General features: G+C 35.5%; 2 protein-coding genes across 3 annotated transcripts; one reads left to right on the top strand and one right to left on the bottom strand.

The window, feature by feature from the left end:
- The first annotated feature begins 5,860 nt into the window (after positions 1 to 5,860).
- Positions 5,861 to 7,393, top strand: LOC109152651. Its single transcript, XM_019300298.1, has one exon. It carries the CDS (start codon positions 5,861 to 5,863, stop codon positions 7,391 to 7,393), a length of 1,533 nt encoding a protein of 510 aa, XP_019155843.1.
- A 1,583-nt stretch (positions 7,394 to 8,976) lies between these two features.
- LOC109148209 (60S ribosomal protein L17-2) lies at positions 8,977 to 12,845 on the bottom strand. Of its 2 annotated transcripts, none has more exons than XM_019296072.1 (9): positions 12,749 to 12,845; positions 11,804 to 11,858; positions 11,659 to 11,695; positions 11,477 to 11,517; positions 10,433 to 10,663; positions 10,226 to 10,328; positions 10,071 to 10,138; positions 9,603 to 9,924; positions 8,977 to 9,022 (listed from the first exon to the last, which is right to left on the bottom strand). In XM_019296072.1, exons 2-8 carry the CDS (start codon positions 11,804 to 11,806, stop codon positions 9,883 to 9,885), a joined length of 525 nt encoding a protein of 174 aa, XP_019151617.1. In that variant the 5' UTR covers positions 11,807 to 11,858; positions 12,749 to 12,845; the 3' UTR covers positions 8,977 to 9,022; positions 9,603 to 9,882. The 2 variants fall into 2 exon arrangements, with proteins under 2 accessions (XP_019151617.1, XP_019151626.1); XM_019296081.1 differs by having other exon boundaries at positions 12,735 to 12,806.
- Positions 12,846 to 13,735: the final 890 nt, after the last annotated feature.

The raw sequence follows: 13,735 nt of genomic DNA, 5'->3' as shown, positions 1-13,735 counted from the left end.
CGCACAGCCCCGCCGCTCGCAGACGCCGGTCACGCAACACGCCATCGGCCCTTACAACGTCATAGTCTCTGGAATCGCTGTTGTTGGCTTGTCCTCGCCTGCTAGCCGCACCTGCATAGTTGTCGTCACCGTTGTTGCCGTTTGTATTTTTAATTAAAAAGCATGCATTGTGGGCTAGGGTCAAGTGATGGGGTTAACTCAGGAGTGGAGAAATGAACTTGCAGATGTCACAGCAAGCGCCAATCATCTCATGCGGTAAATCTACTTTGCTACTCATGCTTTTTATTCTGTATACCTTGAAGGAGCACTTGATTCAAATGTTATCACATAATTATAATAATTCATAATATTTTGAGAAATAATTTTCAAGTTCTCCCTAAAAAATCTCATTCCCTCTAATATTATAGATTTTTAGATTAACATTTAGGGGAGATCATATGAAAATCAAAATCAAATATTTAGTAATTATTGTTGACTTCAAATGAATTGTCAAAACATTAGCAGCAAAAACCATATCTCAATCATAGAAGATATCATAATCCAAATATGATTATGATTAATAACCTATTCATACACAAACTAAGGTTAAATTGATCCTATAAAAGAAGCCACTCTCAATCACAAGAATTTATGCTTTCAACACCTGTGAGCACGAGAGTCATTGAGAAGAGATACCCAAACTCCCTTGAAAAGTAATACAAGTGTTTAGGTCACAATAGGTTAATAGGATATCATATTGTGTAATCCCCGTTCCCTAAACCAAGTGTACTTTAAATATCAAGCTTTTAGTGGATTTAGGCAAATTCTCAACTTGAGAAGTGCCTCGCAATTTAGGGTTGTTTGCCCAAACTGCGTTATAAATTAATTGTGTCACAACGCCAGTTTCAATACTACCGAATCCATTGTCTATATTAATTTCAATTGGTATCAGAGCGGGTCTGCTTAAGTTATTAGCAGGATCCAAATGGAATTCCCTAGAGAAGGACTTTCAAACAATAGACCACCAGCCCTACTTGGCACAAAATTTTCTTACTGGAAAGCTCGAATGCAGATATACATTTTAGCACAAGGAGAAGCGGTCTGGAATGCAATAGAGAACGAATGGAAAACTCCAGTCGATGACAAAGGAAATGCTAAACCTAGAATCGAATGGAGTGAAGAGGAGAAAACTGAATATGACTTCAACTCAAAAGCTATGAATGCTATATATGGAGCAGTAAGTGAAGACACATTCAAATTAATTGCTTATACCCGCATAGCCAAAATCGCGTGGGGAATATTGTGCAATCATCATGAAGGAAACACATCAGTAAGACAATCTAAGTTACAGATGATTCAAACGGAATTTGAAAATCTAAAGATGCAAGAAGAAGAAAATATCACCCAATTCAGTGCCAGGGTTTTGAGTATCTCCGGAGATGCATTCAACCTAAGCGAACCTATACCCGAACATAGGATCGTCAAAAAGGTACTACGCTCACTACCCGAAAGATTCCTAATAAAAGTCACTGACATTCAAGAGAACAAGGATTTGAATACATACAAGCTTAGTGATCTAATAGGAAATCTTCAAACCTATGAGCTTGAAATGCTGCAAAATCATAAATACAATGGCAAAGGAATAGCATTTCAGTCCAAACAAGAAGAGTACTCAGAAATTGATTCAGAAACTATGGAACAGTCAATTGCATTATTGATAAAGAATTTTAATCGAGTCCTTAAAAAATTCAACAAGTTCAGAAATAAAAATTCTTCAAACAACCAAGGAAATTCCATAGTCAATCAAAAACAATCAAATCCAAAACGTAGAGACAACACAATTACGGAAGGAATACAATGTTATGAATGCAAAGGGTTTGGACACATCCAATCAGAATGTGCCACATATTTGAAAACAAAGAACAAAACATACATAACAACCCTGAGCGATGACTCAGATAGCGAAGAAGATGACAACAACACAAATTTTGTGGCATTCACTGCTAGCCATGAAAGCAACAATAACGATGACATGCAAGAATTGCTAGAGGCATACACTCAATTAAATGCCAAGTGGGAGCAGATCATCAAGGTAAATTTAGAACTTATGGAAGACAATCACTTTTTGAAAGATGAAAAGAGTCGACTAGAAAAACAATTCCAAGAAGCCCAGAACGAACTACTAGACTGCAAGAACAGAGAAGCTAAACTGCTACAAGAAATTAAGGAGCTTACCGAAAGACCCAGGACTCCAAGTACAGACATTAGTGAGAATCATCAAACCGAGACACAGGAAGTGTCGCAACAGCACTTCCGACACCGAAGAAGAATAAGGTGCTACTATTGCCACAAACTAGGACACATCAAAGCACACTGCTACAAAAGACAAAATGATCTTTACTACAGGCAAAACAACAGAGTATGGCCATCACATAACAGAAATAATAGCAAGAAAATCTGGGTAAGAAAAGATCAAAATGTTGCGTATACCTCCAAAACAAACAAAGAGCAAGATATATGGTATTTTGACAGCGGATGCTCCAGGCATATGACTGGAAATCCAGAAAATTTAGAGAATATACAATATAAAAGGGAAGGATATGTAACCTTTGGAGATGGAGGAAAAGGGAAAATTATCGCAAATGGAACTCTAAACGTACATGGGCTGCCAAAACTGTCAAAAGTCTTCTTGGTACAAGGATTAAAAGCAAACCTGATTAGTATAAGCCAGCTATGTGAAGATGAACTTAAAGTGGAATTTTCAAAAGATAGTTGCAATGTTCTCAATCAAAATCATGAATGTGTTATGATTGGAAGAAAATCCACAAATAAATGCTACACATGGGACAATGATCTATCTTGCCTACAGACAACCGTCAATCAAACACAATTGTGGCACCAACGGATGGGTCACATAAACTTTCATGACATGATAAAGGGCTTAAAGAAGGGAGTCTATCGAGGAGTTCCAACACTTGACATAGACGAGAACAAAAAATGTGATGCATGTCTTGAAAACAAAATAACACGAACAGCCCACAAGAAAAGCTCAGGAATACACACTTCTAGAATCTTAGAACTACTCCACATGGACCTATTTGGGCCAACCCAGACAGAAAGCATAGGAGGGAAGAGATATGTCTGTGTAACAGTCGATGACTATTCACGATTCACATGGGTGAACTTTCTTAGTGAAAAATCTGAAGCATTCACAATATTCAAAACTCTCATTATCAAAATTCAGAATGAAAAAGGCGGAAGAATAGGAAAAATAATTCGTTTAAGTGATCATGGAAGGGAGTTCGAGAACTCAAAATTCAAGGAATACTGCACAGAAAATGGGATTCATCATGAGTTCTCCGCACCAAAAACACCCCAACAAAATGGAGTAGTCGAACGAAAAAATCAAACTATCCAAGAAATGGCAAGGGTTCTCTTAAATCACAAAAGACTTCCATCAAAATTTTGGGCAGAAGCAGTTAATACAACATGCTACTTGATAAATCGAGTATTCATACGAAAAGAAACCAACATGACACCATATCAAATCTGGAAAGGAAAAACACCAAATTTAAAACACACACGTGTTTGGAAGTAAATGCAATATTCTAAAAGATAGAGAACCACTGGGAAAATTTGACATTAAAGGAGATGAAGGGATTTTCCTAGGATACTCCTCAAACAGCAGGGCATATCGAGTATTTAATCTTAGGACAGACACTGTCATGGAATCTATCAATGTTGTGGTCAATGACACAACAACAGAAGATCCCTCCACCAATGATGAAGAGATAACTGTTGTTGAAACAACAGTTCTAACATCGCAAAATCAGAAATCTGAAACAGAAACAACAGAGAAAGAAGAAGCTGAAAACCCTGAAGAAAAAGAAGAGACCCTCACCACTGATGAGACCAGGATACAGAAAAATCATCCAATAGAAAACATTATAGGAGGACTAAATGAAGGAATCAGAACTAGAAGAAAGAAACGAGACTATCAAAAAATGGAAGAAGGAGACTATGACTACTGCTACACCTCAAAAATTGAACCCAAAAACATCACGAAAGCCTTAAAAGATGAATTTTGGGTGGGAGCCATGCACGAGGAGTTACAACAGTTTGAAAGAAACAACGTCTGGCAGTTAGTCACTAAACTAGAGAATGCCAATATCATAGGGACAAAATGGATCTACAAAAATAAAACAGACGAACAAGGGAACATTATACGAAACAAAGCCCGACTAGTAGCACAAGGATACACTCAAGTTGAAGGAACAGATTTTGAGGAAACATTTGCCCCAGTAGCCAGAATTGAATCAATCCGGCTTCTCATAGCAGTAGCCTGCATACTCAAGATAAAACTCTACCAAATGGACGTGAAAACGGCATTCTTAAATGGATATCTAAAAGAAGAAGTCTATGTTGCTCAACCAAAAGGGTTTGAAGACCCCCATTTTCCACAAAGTGTTTTTAAACTCAACAAAGCACTATATGGACTAAAACAAGCACCACGGGTTTGGTACGAACGTCTCATTGAATTCCTAGTCAAAAAGGGCTACAAAAGAGGTAGCGTGGACAAAACTCTATTCGTCAAACACTATGGACAAGACATAGTCATTGCCCAAATCTATGTTGATGACATAGTATTTGGCTCAACACTTGAGGACCACAAAAACCAATTCATCACTAACATGGAAGGAGAATTTGAGATGAGCATGGTTGGAGAACTAACCTACTTTCTAGGACTACAAATTAAACAACAAGACAATGGGATCTTCATATCACAAAGCAAATATGCAAAAAATCTAGTTAAGAGATTCGGACTAGAAGAAAGCAAAGTTGTCAGAACACCAGTTCCAACAACAGAAAGAATCTCAAAAGATATAGAAGGAAAACAAGTTGAGCAAACCTTATATCGAAGTATGATAGGAGGACTATTATATCTAACTGCTAGTAGACCAGATCTAAGCTTTGGAGTAGGAATATGCGCAAGATATCAAACAAATCCTACTGAACAACAGTTAAAAGCAGTAAAAAGAGTCATTAAATATGTTAAAGGAACCACCGAATTAGGGTTACGATATTCTTTCGACACCAATCATCACTTATCAGCCTATTGTGATGCCGATTGGGCGGGAAACGTAGATGACAGAAAAAGCACCTCAGGAGGTTGTTTCTTTCTAGGAACAAATCTCGTATCTTGGATAAGCAAAAAGCAAAGCTCTATATCATTATCAACAGCAGAGGCAGAATACATTGCAGCCGGGAGCTGTTGCACACAACTACTTTGGATGAAACAGATGCTAGAAGATTATGGAATACATCAGACAACCATGATCATACACTGTGATAACAAAAGTGCTAGACATCTCCAAGAATCCAGTACAACACTCAAGAACAAAACACATCGACATCAGACATCATTTTATAAGAGAGTTAGTTGAAAACGAAATTATCAATCTCACACATATCAACACAGAAAATCAACTTGCAGATATACTAACAAAGGCACTTGATGGAAATAGATATGCAAAACTAAGAGCCGAATTAGGACTGTGTATTTTATGAACCAATACATGGGTCATTTTATTTTATTTTATATATATATATATATATATATATATATATATATATATATATATATATATATATATATAATAAAAACAAGATCATATAAGCATTATCCATACCGTCATCTTTTAAGGAGGTCATATCCAGTCCATCTTCGAAAGGCCCATACCCAATCCACCACTGAAAAGCCCAGAACCCGGTCCACTTCTAGAAATCCCCAAAATCAAAAACACATTGAGCACACCCGATCGCGATTTCTCATCCACAATCACTTTCACGGTCTTCTTCTACACTCTACGACAGAGCAACAATGGTGAGAACAAGAAATCAAAGGCAAGAAAAATTACCTCGGAGAAGAACCACCTCACAGTACGCCGGCACCGAAGTTCCATCAAATCCAGTATGTATCGAAGAAGAAGAATCCACCACCATCATCATGGACCCGGTCCCCATCTCACAAGTACCATTCGAGGAGATACAAGATCATCAAAACCCTAACCCAGGTAATCTTACAGTTGAATTACACGGGGACATCACAATTAATCTACCCACTATGAATGAAATTGGGGATAATGCTAATTGTCTCCAAGCTGAGGAAGAACGCCCTATAATTGGAAGTGTTGAATCCTCATCTCCACCTCCTCTATCCGACAGAGAACAGAGAAAACGAAGAAGATCTGACCCCTACGAAGGGGCAGATCCTAGAGCAAAAAGGTCCAGTGACTTTCCAATTTCTGCTAGACCCCCTCGAAGAATCCCTAACATACCTCCCCCAAGACAGACTACCTCTAAGAAACAAAAAGAAAAACCTACTGAAGAAGAACAAGATTGGGTTCCCGAAAGAGAAGTCTCCGATTGTGATAAAGCCCATCCAGAAAAGAGGAAAAAGAAATTGTCTATTAGAGAAAAAGGAAAACAGAAAGTAGTTAATGATGCTGACCTGTCAAAACTACCCAAGCCCTATAGTCCAAAATTCTTGTCTAAAGAAAATTCCAAAACATGGAATAAATTCTTGGAGAAAAAGATCATCAGTCAAAAGCTTCTAATACTAGACAGGCTGGAAAATTGTGAACAAATCACTGAGGTTCTAACAAAAACCAAACTCTTAGGATCAGTCATCAATATTGACTCCTATGAAGAACAGGCTGTCAAAGAATTTTACTGTAATCTCACCAAAGACACATCATCTCCCACCAACCCTATGTACGGAAAAGCATATCTAAGAGGAAAATTTTATGATTTCAATCCAGAAATCATCAATGCTCACCTAGGAACAACCAGTGAAGAACAAAATATTCAACTAGAAAGTGAACAGGTTATTCAAGAACTTACATCTGGAAACGTGAGTTTTGACAAAAAGAAAATCAAGGCTGCCTCATTAACGAGCAAGTATGCTATATTACAAAAAATTGCACTTGTGAATTGGATGCCCTCTCTACACGAAACAACAATCAAATGGAGTCTGGCAGAGCTCCTGTACAAAATTGGAAAGGGAATCAAGGTTAACATTGGAAATATTGTGTATTCACAAATCACAAACTTGGCAGAAAGTAGTGAGTCAAAGGCTTCCCTCATTTTCCCAAATCTAATCCACTCTATCCTATCCAAGCAAGGACTGAAATCACATGGACCAAAAACACAAGTCAAGACCATAAACACAACCATGAAACTGAAAAAGGGGAATCACCAAAATGATCTCAAAGCCTCTTTTCCAACTGATGATCCAACTGACCAACAAACCTTGATCAAGTACTTTGAGAAAAGGATAAAAGAATTGGATGACTCAGAGAAACAGTTGTTACGAAAACACATGATTGAAAGCCCTAAAAACAGAAAGAAATGAAGAAAACAGTGAAAGTGAAAATGAAGAAGAAGAGGGTCAAGAAAATGATGAAGCAGATGATGAAGAAGAAGATGGTCAGGACAGTGAAAATGAAGAAGAAGAAAATCAAGAAAATGATGAAGAAGAAGATGGTCAGGAAGATGATGATGAAGAAGAAGATAGTCAGGCAGAACATGGTAAAGAATCTACCTAGCATTCTCAAACTTTTAGCAAAAAGGGGGAGACAGTGGGGAGACAGTGATCACAGTGATATATCTGGATTGGATAGTTTTTGAGGTCTCTATCTGGTTTGAACAGTTTTTGATAGTTGTTTGTGACTGGATAATAGCTTGAGACAGTATCATGACTGCTCTGTTTGTTGATCGAAACATTGGAGTTGACAGGGTGTTCTTAACTGCTTTTTAAACTGTTCTTTTTGAAGACTAGCTTGAACATTCCTTTTTGGACAGTGATCTATCTGGTTTGGACAGTTTTTGGATACAGCTTTGGATAGTTGCTTGTAACAGTCTTGTGACTGTTCTTCTTGTTGATCGAAACATTGAAGCTGACAGGGTGTTCTTAACTGTTCTCTTTTGAGACTAGTTTGAACATTTTCCTCTGGATTTTAGAATATTAAAGCTGATCTATCTGGAGGCCTTTTAATCTATCTGGAAGTTTTTTTTATTATCCTTGAACTGGTTGTTGATCATTTCTTTTGTATATACTTGGAGTACCAAGACTGGATAGCAATCTTCTTATGATCCACACTGTGTAGTAGTCTCAACAAATGTAAATTAAAGGAAGACACATCAAAGACTGGGATCAAACTAAAGGGGAGACAAGCCAAGAAACAAGCCTCTCTAAGGATCAAGGTTTTTGCAAAAGTTTGACAAAGGGGGAGAGTGTTGACTTCAAATGAATTGTCAAAACATTAGCAGCAAAAACCATATCCCAATCATAGAAGATATCATAATCCAAATATGATTAGGATTAATAACCTATTCATACACAAACTAAGGTTAAATTGATCCTATAAAAGAAGTCACTCTCAATCACAAGAATTTATGCTTTCAACACCTAACTGTGAGCACGAGAGTCATTGAGAAGAGATACCCAAACTCCCTTGAAAAGTAGTACAAGTGTTTAGGTCACAATAGGTTAATAGGATATCATATTGTGTAATCCCCGTTCTCTAAACCAAGTGTACTTTAAATATCAAGCTTTTAGTGGATTTAGGCAAATTCTCAACTTGAGAAGTGCCTCGCAGTTTAGGGTTGTTTGCCCAAACTGCGTTATAAATTGATTGTTTCACAACGCCAGTTTCAACACTACCGAATCCATTGTCTATATTAATTTCAATTATAATAAACAAAAATCTGAGAGATGTAGTGAGAAAGCGCCAAAGTGACAGATCGAGGTGACAAATAAGGAATGATAACATGAAATGAAAAACTCATTTTTAATTAAAGAATAAAATTTTTAGTTGAAGAGATAATTAAATTTCATAGTTATATTTTAAAAATTTATCAACCGAACAATACTATGATTTTAATTCTCATTCAATGAATATAAACCCATAAATCAAAAACACTCTTATTAAGTTATTATAACTTGGAACCAAATGCCTTCTCACGGATGTTTTAAGCGCATCTATGTTTCTATTAAAGCAGAAGAGGTATATACATGGTTGCAAAAATCGCGCTTAGGCGCCCCCGATTAATCAATCGGCGCCTAGGCGCCCAGCCGTCGCGAAGAAGTTCGAAATCGGCCTCCTCCGCGGCCGGCCGAACCGGCGCTTTATTAATTTTTTTTTTTTTTGGCGTTTTAAAATTGCGAAAACTTCAGGAAAGCATAACTTTTGACTCGGTTGTCCATTTTGGACAATTTTTTTTCAAATCGCGTATTTTTTTGAGATCTATCCACCGCAAACAGCCGAAGACAGTTTGGTCCACTAATTTCACAAAAAAATGCGTCTTTAGCTCTTAATTTTAGTTTTTTATGTATTTAAATGATTTAAACAATCTTTTGAACACTTTTACAACCACTTTCGTAAATAGTTTCTAAGAAATAACTATGGAAACCTTATGTTTTATTACTAAATTTTAAAAAATTTTAAATTTTAATTTTATTTTTAATTAAAAAAATAAAAATAAATTAAAAATAAAAAAATCAGCGCCTAGGCGCTAGGCGCCCCCTTGCCGCCTAGGCGGCGCCTAACGTGTTTTGCAACATCGGGTATATAACAGCAACGCTAAACTACTAATGCTACCGGCTAACTCGGTTCTCAATTCTCATTCTGATTGGATATAAAAGGTCACGAATGTAAAGTCCAAAAAGGATAGAAAAAAATTTGGCCAATGTCATATAACAGCAGTCTTGAATCTTGATGATAGAAACAATAATGCAATTAAGGGCAATGCATAAAATCCGTTCATAAGCAAAAAACTAAGAAACTAGTTCAGATGGAATGCGCAAAATGGATTCAAATCCTCTATTGTATGACTGCAAACCTAAGCCTTCCGAGATTTGCTGGTTGCTAACTGGGTTTCGGGCTGTAAAAAGTAGAACGAAAACAGATATTAAGATGTTGTGGGTAATCTCCATTATATTTATTTATTTAAAAAAATAATAATCAACAACAACACAAAACCAAACAAAATTACGATAAATGTGATCCTCCAACTCGAAGACAACTAACCTCTTTTTTGACAGGCTCTTCCTTTTCGGACAAGATCAATTCGATATGGCAGGGGGATGACATGTAAGCTGGCAACCAAATACGTTAGCATAAAACATTTTGAGATATACAAGTACCATGCAAATAAGAAGAATAAAGTAGGACATGGGGCATACGGTTAATTCTTCCATGAGCACGGTATGTGCGACGCCTTTGCTTCTGTGCTTGGTTAACTTGAATGTGGGAAATGAATAGTGAATCCACATCCAATCCTTTCACCTGAAGAGTTGGAAGGAAAAAAAATTCAACTAATAAGAACAAAATTAACAGAGAAAATGTAATAAAAATACCTTTCACACATGAAAGTCAATGATTGATTATACCTCAGCATTGCTTTCGGCATTCTTGAGCAAATCAAGAATAAACCTAGCAGATTTCACAGGCCAACGTCCCTGTCCATTAGGATGTCTGTTCTTTGCCTGTGCAGTTCGCCCCACACCTCGACAGAAACGGGTGAAGGGAATGGCTTGCTTGTGGACCAAAACATCTTCCAAATACCTTTTAGCCTTGTCTAAAGGCAACTTCCTGATAGCATGAGCTGTTTCCCTAGTGTTCTGAAAGGGCATAGAATGTTTAAACAAAATGTCAATATCCACTGGATGGCCAAACAATATGCCAAAAAGAAAAGAGCAAAAAACAAAAATCAAAAGTGAATCACAACAATCGTCGATAAAGGATAACAGCTGAGCATGTATAAGAATTTGGGGAAGATGATTGTTGAAATCTTTCAACTAAGAAGATGAAACACAATTGCCTATCTACTTGCAGAGAAATCTTTCAAGCATAGTGCACTACAAAACTAGCACAACACCAATACACACGATCCCTGTTTTCCTACAATAATATACTTTAAAATATGATCATTTCCTTATTATAGACATCGCAATGGATTCAAAGGAAACACATTCAGCAATAAAGGGCAATATGGGTTTGCAAGAAATGAGAGTCCAAACTGAGCCAGTCTGAGACTAAAAAAATAAAAGATCTAGGGTTCATTCTGGTTAAGAGGACAGATCCATTCTTGGAAATCTATAAATGAGAATTGCACAAAGCAAATCTTCTAAAGTCACTTAAGTTTTATAATTAGAAACAAGCAATTAAAATGATAATTATATATAGTTGTAACACCATTTACTGAACCATCTGCCATAATCCACAAAGGACTGAAGAGGCTCACCGCCTCACCCAATAACAATGCAAATTTACTGAACACCATTTACTGAACCATCTTCTTTTAATTAGGTAATGATTATAACACAGAATCAAACAAATGAAATACAAAAATGAACCATAACTTAACAAAAAAGAAATATTAAAAAACAATTATCAGACTAATAAATCATCCCATTTTAAGGGGAAAAATGTACCTTGAAATGAACCCTGAGATCTGAGCCCCTGGCTTTGCAGGCTGCAATGTAGAAGAAATAGAAAAATACACAAAAGAATTGAATACTAACATACATTAAAAACAAATGAGACTTCTAATAAATTATACAAACACTAAGCAGAACATAACGAAAAGAGTACTCTGTGTATTGTAAGATCTTACACTTGGTGGGATTATCTGGCTCTCTTGAGTACTTCACCTGAAAGTTCAGGAGACATTCATTTTAGAAGTTCATGGGATCAAATCAACAAAAGAAATAACCTTAGAGGAGCACAAAATGAAGGAAAACATATGGAAAGATAAATACCATGGCGCTGGCAGTTGCTTCAGCTGCAATTTGGAGCAGAAGAACAGCTTGATGCCTTGGGGGAGAGAGACAATGTTAATCAAGCAGGAATTTTTATAAGCAATGTGAATAAAGCCCTAAGTGATATTTAGGGTAGTAATTCAGTCAAGTCAAGCTAGAATATAAAAGCACAGCTAAAGCTTTATAGAGCTCTACTTTTTTAGCTCAAGCTTCGAACTATTCAAGTCCGGCTTGAATAGGGACTAGAAATTTTGTTTACATCTCCATATACAAAAAACAAAAAAAAAAACAAAAAAAAAATTGTAATAATACACATTATATTATATAATCAAATATCATGACAAAGTGAACAAACAACATTAATACAAATCACACGAAACCTAATGAGCCTGAATGCTTAAAAGAATGCAGTGTACAAAAGACCATTCCAGCACAAGAATTAGGCTAAATTTGTCCATAGCCAAAATGCATTTTTTTTCAATTACAAAGAGCAAACTAAAATTATATCAATTCTGTCGTACTAAATGATGTTACATCAATGTGTATATGAATTCTATGAAGTGAATTATACATATATATGAAGTATAAGATGTGCTAAAGTCACAATGATTTCATTTATCTGTAATTTGCCCCCATAACGCAATGCCCCCATAACGCAATGCCCAATCACACTAAGCATCAACCTAATGCAAATTAACCTCGCCTCAATCAATCAACTTTTAGCAAATAGAGCTTAAAGCGCCAATATTATCTTCATTAATTAATTAAATATTTCCCCTATACTCCCTACTTAGCCCATGTTTCAAATGTTATAAACATAGTACGCCTTATATATAAATCAACGAAGTCTTTTTCATAAATTAATCAAAAGCCTAGCTAGAACTGAGATGTATATATACATAAACATACAAATATAGAGATGAATATATACAGGGCGTGAGGAACCTGAAGATGTTAAGCGGTGCCGGAATCCGCTGTGATCTGGAGGCGATGGGCGGCTCGCAATGCAGAGAAAGAGGAGTGATATAGTGATGTGTACTTGGGCTTTAGCCTTTAGGGTTTGACTTTAAGGTCATTTTATAAATATATAAAAATTTAGGATTAGATTGTAATATAAAATTGTATAAAATGTAAATAATTCTTTTTTTTTTTTAGTTAATTTCATTTTTTGTCTACAACTAGTATTTTCATCCGTGCGATGCACGAAATAGAATTGTTGTAATATATTAAGAATGTTTAAATTGATATATAATTATTTAAGAGTTAATTTCACTAGAGGTCGTTTATCTTTACAATTCCAAATTTAGTTCCAGACTATAGTTATTAATTATTACGTTTTATTCTACGTTATAATTCTTACTTTATAATATTCTTACTATTATTATTAACACTTAATTACTTTTAGATATTATTATTACCACTTATATTATTATATTATTAGTTTCCTTTCAAATTCTGTTAGTATATAATGGTCGTGATACACATAATAATAATATAACCATAATTAAATATTCTTGTATTGTATTCTGTGAGTCACAATAATAATATAACAATAATTATATATTCTTATATTCTATATTCTTCTAGGATTTCTATTACCATCATTAATTATTTTTTAATTTACCATAATTAAATAATTTGACCAATTAGAAAGAGAGATTATTAAATAATGCACGGGACAATTTTTTTAATTAAAAATTTTAAAAAGTCATTAATAAAACATAAGGTTCTCATAGTTTTTTCAAAACAACGTCGATTTGATATTACAAAAATTACTTGCTCCGCGCGCGTGTTAGAATAATGAACATTCCATGTAAAATAATGTACTTTATATGTGTTAAAATAATAAAATTTTGGGGTAAGATAATGTATTTTATGAGATAGAGTAATATACTTTATGTGTTTTCTGAATTAAAATCATGTATATTGTAA

The sequence above is a fragment of the Ipomoea nil genome, unplaced genomic scaffold (assembly GCF_001879475.1).
Source record: "Ipomoea nil cultivar Tokyo-kokei standard unplaced genomic scaffold, Asagao_1.1 scaffold0268, whole genome shotgun sequence".
Lineage (NCBI taxonomy): Eukaryota > Viridiplantae > Streptophyta > Magnoliopsida > Solanales > Convolvulaceae > Ipomoea > Ipomoea nil.
This window is presented reverse-complemented; position numbering and strand designations above follow the sequence as displayed.

Coding starts and splice junctions, on each gene's coding strand:
- LOC109152651 (XM_019300298.1), top strand. CDS start 5,861: ATGGTGAGAACAAGAAATCAAAGGCAAGAAAAATTACCTCGGAGAAGA.
- LOC109148209 (XM_019296072.1), bottom strand. Junction 11,518..11,658: donor GCCAGATAATCCCACCAAGT/GTAAGATCTTAC, acceptor TCTACATTGCAG/CCTGCAAAGCCAGGGGCTCA. Junction 10,664..11,476: donor ATCTCAGGGTTCATTTCAAG/GTACATTTTTCC, acceptor ATGCCCTTTCAG/AACACTAGGGAAACAGCTCA.